This window comes from Eucyclogobius newberryi, unplaced genomic scaffold (assembly GCF_026437365.1).
Source record: "Eucyclogobius newberryi isolate DKJ021-1_F unplaced genomic scaffold, fEucNew1.0.hap1 SCAF_14, whole genome shotgun sequence".
Lineage (NCBI taxonomy): Eukaryota > Metazoa > Chordata > Actinopteri > Gobiiformes > Gobiidae > Eucyclogobius > Eucyclogobius newberryi.
This window is the reverse complement of record NW_027315768.1, coordinates 35,002,302-35,025,097: the sequence shown is the minus strand read 5'-3', so window position 1 is coordinate 35,025,097 and position 22,796 is coordinate 35,002,302. Positions and strand designations below refer to the sequence as shown.

Sequence of the window (22,796 nt, the reverse complement as noted above, 5' to 3'; positions counted from 1 at the left end):
ATGGTGCAGGAGGTGATGGTGCAGGAGGTGATGGTGCAGGAGGTGATGGTGCAGGAGGTGATGGTGTAGGAGGTGATGGTGCAGGAGGTGATGGTGCAGGAGGTGATGGTGCAGGAGGTGATGGTGTAGGAGGTGATGGTGCAGGAGGTGATGGTGCAGGAGGTGATGGTGCAGGAGGTGATGGTGTAGGAGGTGATGGTGCAGGAGGTGATGGTGCAGGAGGTGATGGTGCAGGAGGTGATGGTGTAGGAGGTGATGGTGCAGGAGGTGATGGTGTAGGAGGTGATGGTGCAGGAGGTGATGGTGCAGGAGGTGATGGTGCAGGAGGTGATGGTGTAGGAGGTGATGGTGCAGGAGGTGATGGTGTAGGAGGTGATGGTGCAGGAGGTGATGGTGCAGGAGGTGATGGTGCAGGAGGTGATGGTGCAGGAGGTGATGGTGTAGGAGGTGATGGTGCAGGAGGTGATGGTGCAGGAGGTGATGGTGCAGGAGGTGATGGTGTAGGAGGTGATGGTGCAGGAGGTGATGGTGTAGGAGGTGATGGTGCAGGAGGTGATGGTGCAGGAGGTGATGGTGCAGGAGGTGATGGTGCAGGAGGTGATGGTGCAGGAGGTGATGGTGCAGGAGCTGATGGTGTAGGAGGTGATGGTGCAGGAGGTGATGGTGCAGGAGGTGATGGTGCAGGAGGTGATGGTGCAGGAGGTGATGGTGCAGGAGGTGATGGTGCAGGAGGTGATGGTGCAGGAGGTGATGGTGTAGGAGGTGATGGTGCAGGAGGTGATGGTGCAGGAGGTGATGGTGCAGGAGGTGATGGTGCAGGAGGTGATGGTGTAGGAGGTGATGGTGCAGGAGGTGATGGTGCAGGAGGTGATGGTGCAGGAGGTGATGGTGTAGGAGGTGATGGTGTAGGAGGTGATGGTGCAGGAGGTGATGGTGCAGGAGGTGATGGTGCAGGAGGTGATGGTGCAGGAGGTGATGGTGTAGGAGGTGATGGTGTAGGAGGTGATGGTGCAGGAGGTGATGGTGTAGGAGGTGATGGTGTAGGAGGTGATGGTGCAGGAGGTGATGGTGCAGGAGGTGATGGTGCAGGAGGTGATGGTGCAGGAGGTGATGGTGTAGGAGGTGATGGTGCAGGAGGTGATGGTGCAGGAGGTGATGGTGTAGGAGGTGATGGTGTAAATGTGTGAGACTCACCATGTTGTCCACATGTTTGAGCTGCAGGTCAGGACTCGGAGCCTAAAACACAGAAAACATCTCATTCAACTCTTCATCACATGTTTAAGACACAGGGAGGAAGAGGAGGAGGAAGAGGAGGAGGAGGATGATGAGGAAGAGGAGGAGGAAGAGGAGGATGATGAGGAGGAAGAGGAGGATGATGAGGAAGAGGAGGAGGAAGAGGAGGATGATGAGGAGGAAGAGGAGGAGGGTGAGGAAGAGGAGGAAGAGGAGGAGGAAGAGGAGGATGATGAGGAGGAAGAGGAGGAGGAAGAGGAGGAGGAGGATGATGAGGAAGAGGAGGAGGAAGAGGAGGATGATGAGGAGGAAGAGGAGGATGATGAGGAAGAGGAGGAGGAAGAGGAGGATGATGAGGAGGAAGAGGAGGATGATGAGGAAGAGGAGGAAGAGGAGGAGGAAGAGGAGGATGATGAGGAGGAAGAGGAGGATGATGAGGAAGAGGAGGAGGAAGAGGAGGATGATGAGGAAGAGGAGGAAGAGGAGGAGGAAGAGGAGGATGATGAGGAAGAGGAGGAGGAAGAGGAGGATGATGAGGAAGAGAAGGAGGAAGAGGAGGAGGAAGAGGAGGAAGAAGAGGAGGAGGATGAGGAAGAAGAGGATGATGAGGAGGATGATGAGGAAGAGGAGGAGGAAGAGGAGGAGGAAGAGGGGGAAGAGGAGGATGATGATGAGGAAGAAGAGGAGGATGATGAGGAGGATGATGAGGAGGATGATGAGGAGGAAGAGGAGGATGATGAGGAAGAGGAGGAAGAGGAGGAGGAAGAGGAGGATGATGAGGAAGAGGAGGATGATGAGGAAGAGGAGGAGGAAGAGGAGGATGATGAGGATGAGGAGGAAGAGGAGGATGATGAGGAAGAGGAGGAGGAAGAGGAGGAGGAATAAGAGGAGGATGATGAGGAAGAGGAGGATGATGAGGAAGAGGAGGAAGAGGAGGAGGAGCAGACGTTCACTGGGGCCCCGCCCTATGAGCCACACAGGGAGGAAAAGGAAGAAGAGGAGGAAGAGGAGGAGGAAGAGGAGGAGGAAGAGGGGAAGAGGAGGAAGAAGAGGAGGAGGATGAGGAAGAGGAGGAGGAAGAGGGGGAAGAGGAGGAAGAGGAGGAGGAATAAGAGGAGGATGATGAGGAAGAGGAGGAGGAAGAGGGGGAAGAGGAGGAAGAGGAGGAATAAGAGGAGGATGATGAGGAAGAGGAGGATGATGAGGAAGAGGAGGAAGAGGAGGAGGAGGAATAAGAGGAGGATGATGAGGAAGAGGAGGATGATGAGGAAGAGGAGGAGGAAGAGGGGGAGGATGAGGAAGAGGAGGAGGAAGAGGGGGAAGAGGAGGAAGAGGAGGAGGAATAAGAGGAGGATGATGAGGAAGAGGAGGAGGAAGAGGGGGAAGAGGAGGAAGAGGAGGAATAAGAGGAGGATGATGAGGAAGAGGAGGATGATGAGGAAGAGGAGGAAGAGGAGGAGGAGGAATAAGAGGAGGATGATGAGGAAGAGGAGGATGATGAGGAAGAGGAGGAAGAGGAGGAGGAGGAATAAGAGGAGGATGATGAGGAAGAGGAGGAGGAGCAGACGTTCACTGGGGCCCCGCCCTATGAGCCAAATCTCGGGAGAGAGAGAGAGGAGGGAGGGGAAGAGGGAGAGAGAAGGAGATAGATAGAGAGAGGGAGGGAGAGAAAGAAACAAATCTGTCCCAGTAAACACAGCTGCGCAGACATTGGGGACACTGCCCTCTGCTGGATCTAAACACTCAGTGCCACAAAATAAACCTTTTGCAATGTCACGTGTTTACTCTGAACACACTGTAAAAGTAACTGCACATTTCACTGTAAAACTGTGCACATACTAATACTATTTATATCTTAGAGTAAATGTAATATTATATTGTATTTTAAATATTATATTACATTTTAAATATTATGTTATTGCCTCTTTAGGTGATCCAACTTTTTTCAAGGAGTCAATGTGTTTATTTAAAATGTATTTAATATGTTTATGAGGCCCGAGCGCCACAACCGGGCGAGAAGCCTATTAGTCCCGTAAGGTCGTGCGAAAGTGCGCACGAAACAAGCGCTTCACATATAAAGCACTCGTAAAGTAGCTCACGAATACGTTCCCCATCTCTTGCATGTTCCGTGCATATAAACATGTAATGCAAATTGAACTTTATTACTGTATAGAGGGCCAAAAACACAAAGTGGGCGGAGCCCACTCAAAATTAACGAAAGTACCCGTCAGTGACCAGGGACCCACACGCTTTCCGAAGTAGTAGTTCGATGTAGTTTATAATATTTGAAAAATGGGAAACATTGTTTTCGCATCGGTATATTAGTCTTCTTCTTCTTCTTCTTCTTCTTCTTCTTCTTCTTCTTCTTCTTCTTCTTCTTCTTCTTCTTCTTCTTCTTCTTCTTCTTCTTCTGCTGTTTCTGTTTCTTCTTCTTCTGCTGTTTCTTCTTCTTCTTCTTCTTCTGCTGTTTCTTCTTCTTCTTCTTCTTCTTCTTCTTCTTCTTCTTCTTCTTCTCAGGACAAACCGCCCCATTTTCACCCAGTGAACATTGACGAAAACTCACAAAAATTTGCACACCTTTAAAAATCGTGCCTCTACATTCTGGCCATCTTCTTTTCTAAAATTGAAAAAATGTGAGCGTCAGCGCCCCCAAATGTACCAAAAATGCATTGAGAGATGGGAAATGTCCCCATAAAAATCTGATCGTAGAATCATGAAATTTGGCGTAGAGGTAGATGGTGACAAGAGAAGTAAAAATATTATCACGGCAACGCCGTCCGCCTAGCCAAATGTCGGCCATATTGCTTCAAAAATGGCTAAGCATGACTCGGGAGTTTTTCCAAATGTCGTACTTTTACAAACTCCTCCCAGGGCGTTGGCTCTAAAAAGCTGAAATTTGGTGAAAATGCTACTGAGGAGTGGGACATCAAAAGTTATCCAAATGACATTGACCCTGTCACGGTCTCTGTGAAGCTGCAAACTGTAGCAAGAATTTCAGAAATTTCAATTTAAACCAGGACTAAACCAGGACTAAACCAGGTCTAAACCAGGACTAAACCAGGTCTAAACCAGGACTAAACCAGGTATAAACCAGGTCTAAACCAGGTCAGATGTTACAAAACGACAGGAAGCTGAATCCCTCTGTGATGTCATCACTGTGATGTCATCAGTGTGCGACACAGAGACAGTTTAAACCATGGTTGGACTAAATAAAGGTGTTTTATGGTCTTATTGTGTCAGATCAGAACTGTTGTGTCGTTTATGTGGAGTTTGGCTCTTGTTTACAGTCTGGTTTCTATGGTAACAGCTGTGGAACGACCTCTGCCTGTGTCATATTTGTGCAAGTACAAACAAAAGTAAAAGTGTAAAATAATCTGATTCAGCTCAAATTTGGAATTTAAACTTGTTTGTTTGTTTGTTTGTTTTCTTCCTCGTCATGGATACAGTGATGACTCAATAACGGTTTTGGGTCATTGTCGTGATAATTGCAGTAAAACGTGGATAAATCGGTGATGTTCCGTTTGGAAACACGACGATGTTTGGACAGATTCTGGGGCTTTTCCTGTGACGATGATGAAACGATGAGGCAGAAATCCCGAGTCTATAATTATTTCACAAACCCAATACTGCGGCGGCCATCTTTGTTTGGGGTGTTACCGTGGAAACGCAGACCAAATACAAGGAGAGAGGATTTGTGCCGGACTTAAGGAACAGATTAGTGACTTTTCAGGTCTAAACCAGGACTAAACCAGGACTAAACCAGGACTAAACCAGGTCTAAACCAGGTCTAAACCAGGACTAAACCAGGTCTAAACCAGGTCTAAACCAGGACTAAACCAGGTCTAAACCAGGACTAAACCAGGTCTAAACCAGGACTAAACCAGGACTAAACCAGGACTAAACCAGGACTAAACCAGGACTAAACCAGGTCTAAACCAGGACTAAACCAGGTCTAAACCAGGACTAAACCAGGACTAAACCAGGACTAGACCAGGTCTAAACCAGGACTAAACCAGGATTAAACCAGGTCTAAACCAGGACTAAACCAGGACTAAACCAGGATTAAACCAGGACTAAACCAGGACTAAACCAGGACTAAACCAGGTCTAAACCAGGTCTAAACCAGGACTAAACCAGGACTAAACCAGGACTAAACCAGGTCTAAACCAGGTCTAAACCAGGACTAAACCAGGTCTAAACCAGGACTAAACAAGGACTAAACCAGGACTAAACCAGGTCTAAACCAGGACTAAACCAGGTCTAAACCAGGACTAAACCAGGTCTAAACAAGGACTAAACCAGGTCTAAACCAGGACTAAACCAGGTCTAAACCAGGTCAGATGTTACAAAACGACAGGAAGCTGAATCCCTCTGTGATGTCATCAGTGTGATGTCATCAGTGTGATGTTATCAGTGTGATGTCATCAGTGTGATGTCATCAGTGTGCGACACAGAGACAGTTTAAACCATGGTTGGACTAAATAAAGGTGTTTTATGGTCTTATTGTGTCAGATCAGAACTGTTGTGTCGTTTATGTGGAGTTTGGCTCTTGTTTACAGTCTGGTTTCTATGGTAACAGCTGTGGAACCACCTCTACCTGTGTCATATTTGTGCTCACGACCAAACAGGAAGTACAATTATTAACTTTACACAAACGGGCAAATAAATGGAGACAAACGGGTAAAATGTTTCCAAAAATCTGAAACACAATTGTGTTAAATATGTTTTAGTGAAATGTGTCGACTTTGGAAAATAGACGTTTCACCTCTTCCACTTTAATGAAACAAAAACATGACATCTGTGGAGACATGTTCTGGACGGAGCAGGACAAAGTGGGAGGAAGTTTGTCCAATTCCCGAAAGCATTTAATCAAACAACATCCAACATTCCAGCGCTCGCCTGAACGCATCACCAAATATGGAAACAGAAGGCGCTGCCGACCGTGTTTCAAAGCAGTCCAACTCACCACGAGACAAAGACTCACCACGAGACAAAGACTCACCACGAGACAAAGACTCACCACGAGACAAAGACTCACCACGAGACAAAGACTCACCACGAGACAAAGACTCACCACGAGACAAAGACTGTGTAACTAGTGTACGTGCTTGTGTGTACTTTATGTGTAACTAGTGTATGTGCTTGTGTGTACTTTATGTGTAACTAGTGTACGTGCTTGTGTGTACTTTATGTGTAACTAGTGTACGTGCTTGTGTGTACTTTATGTGTGACTAGTGTATGTGCTTGTGTGTACTTTATGTGTAACTAGTGTACGTGCTTGTGTGTACTTTGTGTGACTAGTGTACGTGCTTGTGTGTACTTTATGTGTAACTAGTGCATGTGCTTGTGTGTACTTTATGTGTAACTAGTGTATGTGCTTGTGTGTACTTTATGTGTAACTAGTGTATGTGCTTGTGTGTACTTTATGTGTGACTAGTGTACGTGCTTGTGTGTACTTTATGTGTAACTAGTGTACGTGCTTGTGTGTACTTTATGTGTAACTAGTGTATGTGCTTGTGTGTACTTTATGTGTGACTAGTGTATGTGCTTGTGTGTACTTTATGTGTAACTAGTGTACGTGCTTGTGTGTACTTTATGTGTAACTAGTGTACGTGCTTGTGTGTACTTTATGTGTAACTAGTGTATGTGCTTGTGTGTACTTTATGTGTGACTAGTGTATGTGCTTGTGTGTACTTTATGTGTAATTAGTGTACGTGCTTGTGTGTACTTTATGTGTAACTAGTGTACGTGCTTGTGTGTACTTTATGTGTAACTAGTGTATGTGCTTGTGTGTACTTTATGTGTAACTAGTGTATGTGCTTCTGTGTACTTTATGTGTGACTAGTGTACGTGCTTGTGTGTACTTTATGTGTAACTAGTGTACGTGCTTGTGTGTACTTTGTGTGACTAGTGTACGTGCTTGTGTGTACTTTATGTGTGACTAGTGCATGTGCTTGTGTGTACTTTATGTGTAACTAGTGCATGTGCTTGTGTGTACTTTATGTGTAACTAGTGTATGTGCTTGTGTGTACTTTATGTGTAACTAGTGTACGTGCTTGTGTGTACTTTGTGTGACTAGTGTACGTGCTTGTGTGTACTTTGTGTAACTAGTGTACGTGCTTGTGTGTACTTTATGTGTAACTAGTGTACGTGCTTGTGTGTACTTTATGTGTAACTAGTGTATGTGCTTGTGTGTACTTTATGTGTAACTAGTGTACGTGCTTGTGTGTACTTTATGTGTGACTAGTCTATGTGCTTGTGTGTACTTTATGTGTGACTAGTGTACGTGCTTGTGTGTACTTTATGTGTGACTAGTGTACGTGCTTGTGTGTACTTTATGTGTAACTAGTGTACGTGCTTGTGTGTACTTTATGTGCTTGTGTGTACTTTATGTGTGACTAGTGTACGTGCTTGTGTGTACTTTATGTGTAACTAGTGTATGTGCTTGTGTGTACTTTATGTGTAACTAGTGTATGTGCTTGTGTGTACTTTATGTGTGACTAGTGTATGTGCTTGTGTGTACTTTATGTGTAACTAGTGTATGTGCTTGTGTGTACTTTATGTGTGACTAGTGTACGTGCTTGTGTGTACTTTATGTGTAACTAGTGTACGTGCTTGTGTGTACTTTATGTGTGACTAGTGTATGTGCTTGTGTGTACTTTATGTGTAACTAGTGTATGTGCTTGTGTGTACTTTATGTGTAACTAGTGTACGTGCTTGTGTGTACTTTATGTGTGACTAGTGTATGTGCTTGTGTGTACTTTATGTGTGACTAGTGTACGTGCTTGTGTGTACTTTATGTGTGACTAGTGTATGTGCTTGTGTGTACTTTATGTGTACAATACATCAAATGGAAACACAATAGTACACCGTCCCCTTTAATATACAAAAACACTTACAAACACTCATGGTTTGTACTATATTTTACTATTGACACATGAAACCAAAACTGACACAAAGTTCAACATTTTCTTTATCATTATAAATAAATTAAGGTGAAATATGAAGTACTAGTAACAATATTCAGTTCAGTCGACAGGAGTTTAAGACAAAGATTTACTGTTTTTTGAGCCAATCGTGAACAAATAATGAAACATTCAACATTTCATAACTTTCAGTTTGGACACTTCAAAAATAGCACATTTCTCACAGATTCTTAGACATTCATGACCAGATTCTGAAATGCCGTGAACGCCGGCGTTTAGCGTTCTGCTCCGATAAACAAATCAAAATCACGTTTCAGCAATTATTTCACGGGCTGCGTAACACGAGTGGCATTTTAATGATGTTTGTTCAAACCTGGATGCAGAGAGGAGGCGGGCTTAAGCTCCCATAAGCCCCGAAACCTGCGCTCAGGAAAAGCTTAGCAATAATAGCCTAATTACGTCAAATAGTTAGCACGTTGTTGCTAAAGTCGAGCCGTTTTTAGAGCAGAGAATTGCACACACGCGGGCGAGACGGCATGGAAGTCATTAACCGCGGAATACGGGAACATTTAAAGACAAAAATGCACTTCAGAATAAGTCAAAAAAGGGCCACGACCATTGATAATCCAGACATTTAAACCAAACTGCGAAAAGGAAGAACAAATGTCTATTTTTCTGTGGATAATTAAGTGGCACAAAAGGAACTACTGTATTTTCCAGACCATAAGTTGCACCTTTTTTATAGTTTTGGCCGAGATGAGATTTATACTTATATTTTTACTTATATACTTATACTCCGGAGCAACTTATATGTGATATTATTTGTTATTTTCACACATGCAACCGCATTTCATACTCCAGTGCGACTTATGTATGCTTTTTTCTTCTCTCTTATGCACTTTTTGGCTGGTGCCCCTTATAGTCCGGAAATTACGGTAAACAAACGTGACAAAAGCTTGAGTTGAAATGAGGCTCACCAGCTCGTAGTTTGAGGCCGGGACGCAGGCCGAAGAAACCTGGAAGACAAAACCAGAACAGGAGGGGCGCGGTCAGATATTTACGGATGTGAAAAGTCATAAAAACATAAAAAGAAGGACAAACGCAAAAGTGTGTGGAGCAGAAAAGAACTCTGACGTCCACTAAACTGTCCACGGAGCTCGTCATCATCGCTTTGAACCAAATCAAACTTCTCTCTCACTTTCATGTGGGCTTTATTGGACAGAAAACAGTGCGGCATGAAATGGGGGTGAGACTGGGGAAGGACATGAAGCAAATTGCAGCAATGCGGCCCCCGAGCGACACGCCGCTTCCATTTGAAGTCGAACGATGACTTCGGCGCTCATAGATTCGGTTTTTCACTCCCTGTGATCGGTTTTTGATTTTGTTTTTTTTCCTTCATAAACCGCCACATCCACCTGTCAATCACATGTGAGCGCCGGGGAAACCGATGACCCGGGCTCGCATCTCTGTAAAGCTCCAACGGAGTGTGTGTCCTCGGCTGAACGGGCAACGATAACGGCCGACACGAGCGGCCGACCGGCCTTTGAACGCTCTGCACTGCGGTCATTGTCACTCTGTTGCCGCGGTCTTTAAAAACACAGAGGAGCTTCAGCACACAGAGGAGCTTCAGCGTCACGACCTCTGTGGCTGTAGGCAAAGATTCAGTTGTAGACATCTGGACGTTTCGGTACAGAGCGCCACATAGTGAGACTAAAGAGCCACTGCACAAGAGGCGTTATCAGCAAAGAAGACACTGGAGTTCAGGACCACAGAGCGTCGTGCAGCTTCGTCTTAAAGACACAAAGCACTCCATCAAAGACAGTGAGGAGAAGATTCTGAGTCTCCTTAACCCTGCTGGACGCATGAGGCATTACACCAGGTTAATCACGTGTTCTCGGGTTTGATCTGGTTAGTGTCGGACAAAGCGGCGCTGTCCGGGCCGAGCTGCTAATGCGATCACAGCTTCATGATTACGGACAGAGCGCCACAAACAGGAAGAGTTTGACCGAGATTGACACAAATGTACGGATAAACCAAGGCGCGTTTCCTTTTTCCAGCGCCGACCTCGGGAAAAACACAGAAGACGCACTTTCGGTCCTAACATTTATGTACCGAATGAAACAATAACGAGTCCATAAAATTAAACTATTAAGAAAATGTGTCTAGACTTTCCTTTTAGTATGAATCGGACAAAAACTCTTGCTTAGTTCCATTGTATTCTAGTGAAACGTGTCAGACTGGGCGCTTTTTAGTGGCTTAAAGAGATTTCGAGGCGAATAAAAGGGCAGCGCTCATGTTCTTGTAGGTTTTGGACGGCGAGGTGCATCGACGGAACATTAAACGGTCTAAATGCGTGAAACCATTTCCTGTTTGCAGAGGGCATTCCTCAGAGTCACGGGGGACCAGCTGTTGTCGAGCGTCTGTCAAGAGCTCAGAGCAAGAGAGCGAAAACCCCCCCAAACTGCATCAGACACTGGACAATGTGGAGTGGAAGAAGGGGCGTGTCAAAAGGCTCCAAAGCAACACCTAAACCTGCTACGACGTCGTTATTACCACCACAAAGCAGGCCTGGAGTTGAGTTTTGGGTTTGAGTAATAAGACATACAGCACTTCTCCGGAGCCCAAAACACTCCGTTCCCCCCTCTGATGTCATAAGGTGGTGCTCCTCCGTGTTTGTGAAGTCCATATTGGATCGTTCCAGTGTTTGTAAAGAGAACGCCTGAGTTCTAAAGGCATTTATTTCTCTATCTTGAAAAACAATCTTACAGTGATCGGGGTCATCTTTCCACAGATCTGACCTGTAACTGGGGCTGGTGGTGTTACCTGCTTGTCTCCATGGAGATATACAAGTTCAGGGTGGCATTAAAAACCTTTGTGGTTGTGACTGTGATGCCAGACTGTGGTGATAAAGCCGGTGAGGTACAAACATGCCTCTGAGCGCTGCCTCTGAGCGCTGCATCTGAGCGCTGCATCTGAGCGCTGCCGCCTCTGAGCGCTGCCTCTGAGCGCTGCCTCTGAGCGCTGCATCTGAGCGCTGCATCTGAGCGCTGCCGCCTCTGAGCGCTGCCTCTGAGCGCTGCCTCTGAGCGCTGCCTCTGAGCGCTGCCTCTGAGCGCTGCCTCTGAGCGCTGCATCTGAGCGCTGCCGCCTCTGAGCGCTGCCTCTGAGCGCTGCCTCTGAGCGCTGCATCTGAGCGCTGCCGCCTCTGAGCGCTGCCTCTGAGCGCTGCCTCTGAGCGCTGCATCTGAGCGCTGCCGCCTCTGAGCGCTGCCTCTGAGCGCTGCCTCTGAGCGCTGCATCTGAGCGCTGCAGCGCTGCATCTGAGCGCCGCTGCCTCTGAGCGCTGCTGCTGCCTCTGAGTGCTGCCTCTGAGCGCTGCATCTGAGCGCTGCATCTGAGCGCTGCCGCCTCTGAGCGCTGCCTCTGAGCGCTGCCTCTGAGCGCTGCATCTGAGCGCTGCCGCCTCTGAGCGCTGCCTCTGAGCGCTGCCTCTGAGCGCTGCATCTGAGCGCTGCCGCCTCTGAGCGCTGCCTCTGAGCGCTGCATCTGAGCGCTGCCGCCTCTGAGCGCTGCCTCTGAGCGCTGCCTCTGAGCGCTGCATCTGAGCGCTGCAGCGCTGCATCTGAGCGCCGCTGCCTCTGAGCGCTGCTGCTGCCTCTGAGCGCTGCCTCTGAGCGCTGCATCTGAGCGCTGCCGCCTCTGAGCGCTGCCTCTGAGCGCTGCCTCTGAGCGCTGCCTCTGAGCGCTGCCTCTGAGCGCTGCCTCTAAGCACTGGTCTGTGTCAGTGAAGGTAACAGAGGAATGTGGAGCTGACAGGAGCAGAGTCTGGCTCCTGTCACGTCACTCGGCCCTGTCACTCGGCCCTGTCACTCTCGCTGTCACTCTCGCTGTGAATCAGCTCCTCCGCAGTTTTAAATGCACCGTGATGCTAATGTTGCTAACGTCAACACACCGCTAACGTCAACAAAAGCAAACATTCCCTGTCAGACTTTTCTTTATGAACAGTAAATAACACCAGGTTAGTATATTAACTTCCGCATTTTGTCTAATTTGAGCACTTTTCTGGTTTGTACTTGTTTTGAGTCGTTAATGTTCATGAACTGTAAAAACTGCTCCTCGTTTTTATGAAAAAAAACAGAAACTCTGAGATATTGTCTCTCCAAGATCCGACCTCCGAGGACAGATGGAACGCAGCATTAGTTCATTACCTCGGGTAGCATTAGCCAACAAATGAGCTAATGATGAAGTAACGAGTGGCTAACGAACAGGCTAAAGGCTAATTCAATGCACGCTAATGATCTAAAACGCTTGCGTAGCTTTAGCCTGTTTGTCGTTGTAGTCTGTCATTAGTTTCAGTTAATTAGCTTGCATAGCATTAGCATGTTGGTTGCCATAGCTTGTCATGCTCTTAATGCTAACAAATGAGCTAATGATGAAGTAATGAGCGGCTAACAAACAGGCTAATTCCAAGCAGGACCTAAAACAATTCCATAGCTTTAGTCTGTTTGTCGTCGGTGTCTGTCATTAGTTTCAGTTCTTTAGCTTGAGTAGCATTAGCATGTTGGTTGCAGTAGCTTGTCATGCGCCTAATGCCTGCCTGAAGAGTGGGTCCAGCTCGCCTCCGACGGTCCCTCTTCTGCCTGAAGAGTGGGTCCAGTTCGCCTCAGACGGTCCCTCATCTGCCTGAAGAGTGGGTCCAGCTCGACTCAGACGGTCCCTCTTCTGCCTGAAGAGTGGGTCCAGCTCCAGTCTCCTCGTGTCCGTCTGTCCGTCTGTGAGAGTCGGATCTCTCCTTCACTGGAACTCCTCCAGGTTTCTACGCTTTTTTCCCAAAGAGGTTTTTTTGTAGTTTTTCCTGGCCGAGAAGGAGAGTCTAAGGACAGAGGACCCTGGGACATCGTCCCTCGCCACCACAGACATTGTTGATTCATTTCTCCCTGTGGCCCTCAGAGGCAACTGTTGTTGTGATTTTGGGCCTTACAAAAATAAATTGATTTGATTTGATTTAATGCTTACAAAGAACAAGTAACGAGCGGCTAACAAACAGGCTAATTCTATGCACACTAATGAACTAAAACGCTTACGAAGCTCTAGCCTGTTTGTCGTCGGTGTCCGTCATTAGTTTAAGTTCATTAGCTTGCGTAGCATTAGCATGTTGGTTGCCGTAGCTTGTCATGCGCCTAATGCAAACAAATGAACTAATGATAAAGCAATGAGCGGCTAACGAACAGGGTAATGACCCAAAACGCTTCCGTGGCATCAGCCCATTCGTTAGCATCTCATCGCCTCATTATTAGCTCATTTTTTAGCGTTAGCGTGACGTCTGCCGTTCGTCCCGGGGCCCGTTAGCTCGCGCCGGCGGCAGGACGTTAGGGTACAGGAAACGGGCTCTGGTTTAATGCAGTTTCCAGAGGCACGAGGGGAACGTAACGGCGCAATTACGGCTGATTACATTAGGCTCATCTGAACGGGCCCCGAGCACGTACAGAGGCCCAAAGGTGCAATCTCCAAACACATCTGTTTCCATGGAGACGAACGGGCGACGCCGTCAGAACGCGGATGTTTTCAAGCTATAAAAAGAGTGATTAAAAGCCTGTAATTAAATAAAACATCGCGGCGGCGGAACGTCCCAGTCACAGACACTGTAGAGCTCGTTATTTTATATTTTGCTCAATTTAAACCTCGTTATTGATCTAAAACAAACAAATAAAATGCCATTATTATCCTGGATCACGCCTGGTGAACATTGTTTTGTATGAATTTAACTTTTTGGTCATTTTGTCTGAGTTATAAGCCTGATACTGTGCGGTAACAGCACTTTAACCTTCATCCGGACGTCGTTTGGAAAATCGAGACGTTCAACTGTGATCGGAACGTCACGCTCAATCTCCTGACCTCTAGTTTAACTTGGGGAAGTCCTGGTTTAGTCCATGAATCACAGCCAGTAGCTCGGGCAGAAAGCACATTTGTGTGGAACCTTTTGAACGCTCTGCTTGTGTGCGACGCAAACACAAACGGGCCAATCAGAGGCCGCGCTGCCCGTCACATGACCTGAACCTGTCTAGACATAGAGAGTTCAGTGAGTTTTGGAAAGATTCCTCGGTAATTAAAACACATCCAGACGATCGTAGACGTTTCAGCTGCATAAATCACTCGAGGAAATGTGGGACAAACGTGCGGGAAACTTATGGTCTTATATATGCTACGCTTTGAGTCACTTTTGTCCTTTAATATAATAATAACATTTCCAAAGACATGAAACTTCTTTGTAGCTCAAAAATGCACTTACATTACATTATAATTAGTTGTATTTTCTTGTTTTCACCTCTTGAGCTTTCATTGTGCCTCTGTTTTTATTAGAATTCACTCGTTTGTTTAAAGGTAATTAATAATAAGTAATCATCATTATTACATTAAATATTGGGCTGATATTTGACAAATATTAGCACAAATATTGTCCATCTCTAATCTTCAATAATAAATATATAAATAAATAAATACATGAATAAGTAATACAATGAATAAAATGAATAAATACAATACAATAAAATACAATAAAATAAAATAAATAAAATAAATAAAATAAATAAAATAAATAAAATAAATAAAATAAAATGTATGATATTATTACAAATGAATACAATGAATACAATGAATAAAATTCAAAAAATCCAAAAAATTAAATAAGATAACATTAAAAAATATATAAATGAATAAAATACATAAAGAAAATAAAGAGAGTTGAAACCGTTCTGGAGTTGAAGTGTGTGAAAGAACAATCACCTAAGACACTGAAATATGAAATACCGTTTATATTCCCTCAAAAGGCTTTCAAAACTTAAATATTTTTGATAAATGCGTCGCGCTGATGAATCCGGCGTTTGCTGAACCCGACACAGAAGTCTATTCATCTGACACACGGCTCCAGACGCTGATATGAAGTCAATATTTGGAGTGGATCTGTCGAGTGTTTGGAGTGTCCTGCGTCGCGTGAAGCAGACACGGCCCAGAGTGTTTTTACTACTGCAGTGAGCGCCCAGATTTCCCAGGAACTTTGAACTAAACATCACATGACAGACGTCGTAAATGGAAATGTAAATTATGTTATGATTCCACTCCAAGCAAACGAAAAGCTCTCGAAAATGCAAACTAAATAGTAGCGTTTCACTGCAGACTATGATCCGCCATCTTGAAAAGGACAACACGGTTAGCGTCACATGGTTAGCGTCAGAACACGTTATTTTTTCCCGTTAAACTTATTCCACACTTTCTAAAGCAGCCCAGGCACGCTAATTACGACGACTTTGTCACACGCTTTTCACAACTTCAAGAGGTATTTAAACTGTAGCGCTAACAACAACTAGCATGCTAACGGCGCACCGGCGTTATTTCCTGGTTCTCGGCAAATAAAACGGTTTGTGGCGTGACGCAGACAGCACACAGCGCTCTCACTTTGACCCAAACAAAACACAGTCTTTGTCACGTGGGAGAAAACCTGCTACGACCACTTAAAGGTGCAGTACGGAACTTTCCAGGAGATGTTATTGCTTTGACTGGAATACTCCACAATCATGAATACAAATATAAATAAAATGTGTTAAATTAAGTAAATCTAATGTCAAAATAGGTAGATTGAATGTAAAATTAAGGTGAATCTAATGTGAAATTAAATAAATCTAATGCAATATTAAATAAATCTAATGCAATATTAAGTAAATCTAATGTAAAATTAAATAAATCTAATGCAATATTAAGTAAATCTAATGTAAAATTAAATAAATCTAATGCAATATTAAGTAAATCTAATGTAAAATTAAATAAATCTAATGTAATATTAAGTAAATCTAATGTAAAATTAAATAAATCTAATGTAATATTAAGTAAATCTAATGTAAAAATAAGTAAATCTAATGTAAAATTAATTAAATAAATCTAATGTAATATTAAATAAATCTAATGTAAAATTAAATGAATCTAATGTAAAATTAAGTCAAACAGTCATACAAACGTCCAACACTTTCACTTCAGCCAAACGAGGTCACACCCTTAGCCCCGCCCATCACGCCAATATCTCACTCCCGATGATTGGCAAGTTTGGGGCGTATTTCCCCGTCGCTTGGAGCCTAGAGCGCCCTCTTGTGATTGTCAGTGTGAAAATAACAAATAATATCACATATAAGTCGCTCTGGAGTATAAGTCGCACAAAAGGGTGCGACTTATAGAGGTGAAAATACGGTACAAACGGCCGTGTGAATAGAAAACGTGACAGTGCCATTGTGTCACCGTTTATCTATTGGTGATGACGAGCTGTCCACGAGAACGCCATGTTTTATACGTCTCATCATTGTAAACTCGTGCACCCCCAAATCATCACTCGGCCCTGTGGCGTCAGCTGCTCGTCTCCATGGCGATAGGTGAGTTTAATGCCATGCTGTGGAGCTTTACAGCAGGGGTGTCCAAACTCTTTTCACCGAGGGCCGCATTTTGAAACTTATACGGAGCAGAGGGCCACAGAAAACCCGACAATGTGGAATTTGTCAAATAACAAATAGCACTTTACATTGTTTTGATTCTTCCACATCTTTAATAATACATGGAACATTAATATTAAGTTGGTATAACGTCAAAATGCTTGAATTTTTCCTATTTTACAGTAAATTTGACTACTTTTTGATGTTTGGACCAACTTAGCAGGAAGCCGGAGGGCCAACAAAAAATGGTCTGAGGGCCGCATTTGGCCCCCGGGCCGTAGTTTGGACATGCCTGCTTTACAGTCAAACAAAAGCGGTTGATGTTCAGCGGTTCATATTTCAGTCTCTCGGACGTTGACGCTCTTGAACGTGACTTTTTCCAACTTTGAATTTCAGCAAATCTGATCGCAATCCCAGAAAAATCACAATTTGACGCCGTTTGTCGAGCTGATTTGACTTTTTGCTTCGTTAAAATGTGGAATTGGATGTTGCGACGCAAAGATTTGACAAGGAGCTGGAAGAAAACGCATGAAAACGTACCGATACAGTCGCTAAAATGCCGACGTGTCCGCCACAATTGCTCGGACTCCCTGGACGAGCGGCGGCGTGTTTTGACTCTGGATAAGCGTTTCTGGCTCCCGCTTCTGAAGTCTGCTCCTGGTGAATTCTGGCCCCGCGTAAAAAAGGTCGTAATAAATTCCTTTAGATTAGATTAAAGGCGCAGGAGTCAGAGCAGAGCCGGGGCCAGATTAGATATAAACGTCTGCGAAAGCTCCGCCAACTCTTCCAGATACGGGAAATGACCTTTAACCGTTTAAATATAACTCCACGGCTCGTTACAGCCGTGATTTAATTGTCACGGCAATAAAACAAACATACCTCCAGGTGCAGGGGCTGAAGTCGTGTTTCACTAAATGTTGACTCCATTTAAATTGCACGAAAAGTGCGTGAACCTTGCTTAGTCTGGTTAAGTAAGAGTAAGGCCTCTTTGCCGTAACCCGACCGACTTGGTAAAAAAATTGGCGATTGAAAAAACTGTGTCAGCAACTTTGTCAAAATGATGCCAAATATTTTTTTAAGGCCGCAGTTATTTTATTACTTGGTTTACGGATTTTTAAATGAAATATATTGCACAGGCGGATGAAATATAAATATAATTTCAATTTCAAAAGATGTTTTCTTCCGGGTTTGCCCAAAACGCACCACAGGAGGAGAGGGAGGCGGAGACGCGGCGCACAGGTGAGTGCAACAGTAGATTTAGTGTGTTTTAGACAGACAGAACTGATGCTTAAGTGTGCACCCTCCCCCACCCACCCAGTCACGGCAAAACGCACTGAATAAAATGTGGTAAACGGGTTTAAAATGTGTATTTGCGATATAAAGGCGCGCAGCAGCAGGGAAACGGGCGTGCGCTCTCGCCGGGGCCGCTCCGTCACAACAATGCTTTCCAAAATAAATGACTCCCGCAGGAGTTTGGCGAGAAATTGCTTCACGCGCTCTTATCTTTTGACTTAATACCACTTTTTACATTTAATTTAATGCTATTTTGCGTTTTCTGTGGTATTTTGTAAAATAAAATAGATAATTATTTATTTATATTGTAGAAATCAATAATCTAAGTGCGGCGGATCCGTAAACCAAGTAATAAAATAACTAAGGCCTAATATCTCACCGACTGTTTTTAAAAAAAAGTGCTGTGTTGAATAATTTTGTATCACTGGAACTCGCTAGAAATATTTTGAAACCGAAAATGTCGAGAAAAACGTCAAGAAATGAAACTCAACACTGGCAGGATAAAAGAATCAAGAATCAAGAACAAGTTGATGGTTTTAAGACCGACTGAAACGCGGCGTGACGTGCTGGTGGACTTGGAGGTGAAACGTCTTGTTCCCATAGACGTAAAGTTGATTTACTGTAAAAATGGACAAAAAATAAAATAATTTGTCCCGTCCAAAAAATTGTTTATTGGCTGGACTTATTCATTTTTTTGTTTTGTACATTTACGGTCGCATTTCTCCTGATAAATGATCATATTAACTTAATTTAGTAGGCAAATTATCATTAAATGGGTGGATTTTATATACGAATTTAGAATTTTTCATGCCTTCAAAGTTGAAAATAGTAAATAAAAAAAATGACCTAGATATGCCTAGAAACCCTAAATATTGAGTAGATTATGTCACAAATCTGCAACATCCTGACGTCAGATTCACTTTGCACCTTCTAATATCAGGAAAAAAGAGTCAATATATTATTATAAAGCGCTGGACATCTAACGTTTACTGATAATGACGATTAAAATGACGTGATCTTGATAAAACAGCAGTTTAAAGAGACCATAATCCTCTCTTCTTCAGTCCAGTCTGCTTCAATTAGAGGATTGAATTAAGTATCACACTCAGGTCGTTTAAGACCACACGGGAACATGAAAAGATCTGTTATTTTGGGTTGGTCAAGATCTGCACCACAGTTTGTCAAGTCAAAGAAGCTACAACAGACATGTCCAAACTACGGCCCGGGGGCAAAATGCGGCCCTCAGACTCACTTCCTGCTGTTGGTCCAAACAACAAAAAGTTGTATTTTTACTGTAAAATGTTGAAACATTCAAGCTTTGTGATGTTATATCAACTTAAAATTAATGTCGTATTAAAGGTGTGGAGGCATCAAAACGACATCAAATGCAAAACTAACTAACTAACCCTAACCCTAACCCTCGGCCCTGGTTCGGCCCTGGTTCGGCCCAGGTTTGGCCCTGTTTCGGCCCTGGTTCGGCCCTGGTTCGGCCCTGTTTCGGCCCTGTTTCGGCCCTGTTTCGGCCCTGGTTCGGCCCTGGTTCGGCCCTGGTTCGGCCCTGGTTCGGCCCTGGTTCGGCCCTGGTTCGGCCCTGGTTCGGCCCTGGTTCGGCCCTGGTTCGGCCCTGGTTCGGCCCTGGTTCGGTCCTGGTTCGGCCCTGGTTCGGCCCTGGTTCGGCCCTGGTTCGGCCCTGGTTCGGCCCTGGTTCGGCCCAGGTTCGGCCCTGTTTCGGCCCTGGTTCGGCCCTGGTTCGGCCCTGGTTCGGCCCTGGTTCGGCCCTTGTTTGGTCCTGGTTCGGTCCTGGTTCGGCCCTGGTTCGGCCCTGGTTCGGCCCTGGTTCGGCCCTGGTTCGGCCCTGGTTCGGTCCTCGGTCCTGGTTCGGTCCTGGTTCGGCCCTGGTTCGGCCCTGGTTCGGCCCTGGTTCGGCCCTGTTTCGGCCCTGTTTCGGCCCTGTTTCGGCCCTGTTTCGGCCCTGGTTCGGCCCTGGTTCGGCCCTGGTTCGGCCCTGGTTCGGCCCTGGTTCGGCCCTGGTTCGGCCCTGGTTCGGCCCTGGTTCGGCCCTGGTTCGGCCCTGGTTCGGCCCAGGTTTGGCCCTGTTTCGGCCCTGGTTCGGCCCTGGTTCGGCCCTGGTTCGGCCCTTGTTTGGTCCTGGTTCGGTCCTGGTTCGGCCCTGGTTCGGCCCTGGTTCGGCCCTGGTTCGGCCCTGGTTCGGCCCTGGTTCGGTCCTCGGTCCTGGTTCGGTCCTGGTTCGGCCCTGGTTCGGCCCTGGTTCGGCCCTGGTTCGGCCCTGGTTCGGCCCTGGTTCGGCCCTGGTTCGGCCCTGGTTCGGTCCTCGGTCCTGGTTCGGCCCTGGTTCGGTCCTGGTTCGGCCCTGGTTCGGCCCTGGTTCGGCCCTGGTTCGGCCCTGGTTCGGCCCTGGTTCGGTCCTCGGTCCTGGTTCGGCCCTGGTTCGGCCCTGGTTCGGTCCTCGGTCCTGGTTCGGTCCTGGTTCGGCCCTGGTTCGGCCCTGGTTCGGTCCTGGTTCGGCCCTGGTTCGGCCCTGGTTCGGCCCTGGTTCGGCCCAGGTTTGGCCCTGGTTCGGCCCTGGTTCGGCCCTGGTTCGGCCCTGGTTCGGCCCTGGTTCGGCCCTTGTTTGGTCCTGGTTCGGTCCTGGTTCGGCCCTGGTTCGGCCCTGGTTCGGCCCTGGTTCGGCCCTGGTTCGGCCCTGGTTCGGTCCTCGGTCCTGGTTCGGTCCTGGTTCGGCCCTGGTTCGGTCCTGGTTCGGCCCTGGTTCGGCCCTGGTTCGGCCCTGGTTCGGCCCTGGTTCGGCCCTGGTTCGGTCCTCGGTCCTGGTTCGGCCCTGGTTCGGTCCTGGTTCGGCCCTGGTTCGGCCCTGGTTCGGCCCTGGTTCGGCCCTGGTTCGGTCCTCGGTCCTGGTTCGGCCCTGGTTCGGCCCTGGTTCGGTCCTCGGTCCTGGTTCGGTCCTGGTTCGGCCCTGGTTCGGTCCTCGGTCCTGGTTCGGCCCTGGTTCGGCCCTGGTTCGGTCCTCGGTCCTGGTTCGGCCCTGGTTCGGCCCTGGTTCGGTCCTCGGTCCTGGTTCGGTCCTGGTTCGGCCCTGGTTCGGCCCTGGTTCGGCCCTGGTTCGGCCCTGGTTCGGCCCTGGTTCGGTCCCTTTGCTCTGCATGTATTCAGCAGCAGAGATCAGCCCGGGCTAACGCTAACGCTAACGCGAGCTCGGGCCTGATGAACGCAAACGGGACGGAGAATAAAAACCTGTTAAAACGCGCCGACTGAGCGGCTCGAGGATTAGAACGATAAATCTTTTAAACGCGATGGAAGCTCAAGACACAAGAGGATTATATGTTTATTAGATTAACTTTTCACTATGATCTCAGAATGAGTTATTTGAGTGTCGGCAAACGGTTCTGAACCAGGAGACATTAAAGGGTCAAATGCAGACAACAGTGTTCACCTTTTGTGTTAAATATATTTTATCATCTTATATTTGTGTTATAATGTTGTATTTGCCTCTGAAACACACTTGGATTTCATGAAGTTGTTCAACTTCATGACGCAAGCTCCGTCATAAATTGATAGAACACAATAAAATGTTGTGTTTTGGACGGTTTATGGTGCAAATTGAGATAAAATAATGTTTTTTGTTGTTAACACCCAAAACTTTAGCCAAAACCATTATTTTTCTAACCTGAACTTTAACTATTCATAAACTGAACTAAACCTTAACCCGTTTTCAAACTCCATCACGCTGAACGACCAATCACAGCCGACCGTCCCGCTAAAAAGTCAAAATAAAGCAAAAGGGCTAAAAGTATGATGAAAAGTACTTCATTTTCACCTTGTAATTGATTTAAGTCCAATTTTAGATCAGCTTTTACAGTTTACACTGTAAATTAAACAGTTTAAAGCACTGTCCAATCAGAGCAGGCGATGCGAGCGTTATACCAGTTTGTGGGAGCGAAAAGAGTTTAAATGTGGCTAAGTACAATGAATAAATCCAAAGTACGTGTTTAAACATCTGAAGTACATTTACTCCACAAACTGACGCCATTACATTAACTTTACATATTTTCATAATCATCTACTCGACATCCTGTTGTTTTCTACGTTTTTCTTTAGATTTCGTTTGCGTGATTCCAGTTGTATCACGTCTTGTTGCGCCGCACACTCTTTAACGCCGATCGCGGAAAACGAGCGACAGATCATCTTTAAAACGGCTCAGGAGAAAAGGCCTGAGCTCCGAGGAAAACGCATCTGCCGACTTCAGCTCGATCTCAGCGCGACACAAGAACAAACCGAGAACAAACCGAGAACAAATGAAGAACAAACCAAGAACAAACCAAGAACAAACCGAAAACAAACCGAGAACAAACCGAGAACAAATGAAGAACAAACCAAGAACAAACCGAGAACAAATGAAGAACAAACCAAGAACAAACCGAAAACAAACCAAGAACAAACCGAGAACAAATGAAGAACAAACCAAGAACAAACCAAGAACAAACCGAAAACAAACCGAGAACAAACCGAGAACAAACCAAGAACAAACCAAGAACAAACCGAGAACAAATGAAGAACAAACCAAGAACAAACCGAAAACAAACCAAGAACAAACCGAGAACAAATGAAGAACAAACCAAGAACAAACCAAGAACAAACCGAAAACAAACCAAGAACAAACCGAGAACAAACCAAGAACAAACCAGAACAAATGAAGAACAAACCAAGAACAAATGAAGAACAAACCAAGGACAAACCAAGAACAAATGAAGAACAAACCTAGAACAAACCGAGAACAAACCGTGAACAAACCGAGAACAAACCGAGAACAAACCAAGAACAAACCAGAACAAATGAAGAACAAACCAAGAACAAA

The 22,796-nt window shown here is 45.8% G+C and overlaps 1 protein-coding gene across 1 annotated transcript in view; it reads right to left on the bottom strand.

Annotated features, from left to right (window-relative positions):
* LOC140360027 (tensin-1-like) overlaps positions 1–22,796 on the bottom strand; it is a 204,157-nt gene that overhangs the window by 104,378 nt on the left and 76,983 nt on the right. The window contains exons 4-5 of the mRNA XM_072445325.1: positions 9,137–9,175; positions 1,195–1,236 (exon numbers count right to left, since the gene is read on the bottom strand). Coding sequence (XP_072301426.1) covers positions 1,195–1,236; positions 9,137–9,175 — 81 coding nt within the window. The remainder of the gene's footprint in view (positions 1–1,194; positions 1,237–9,136; positions 9,176–22,796) is intronic.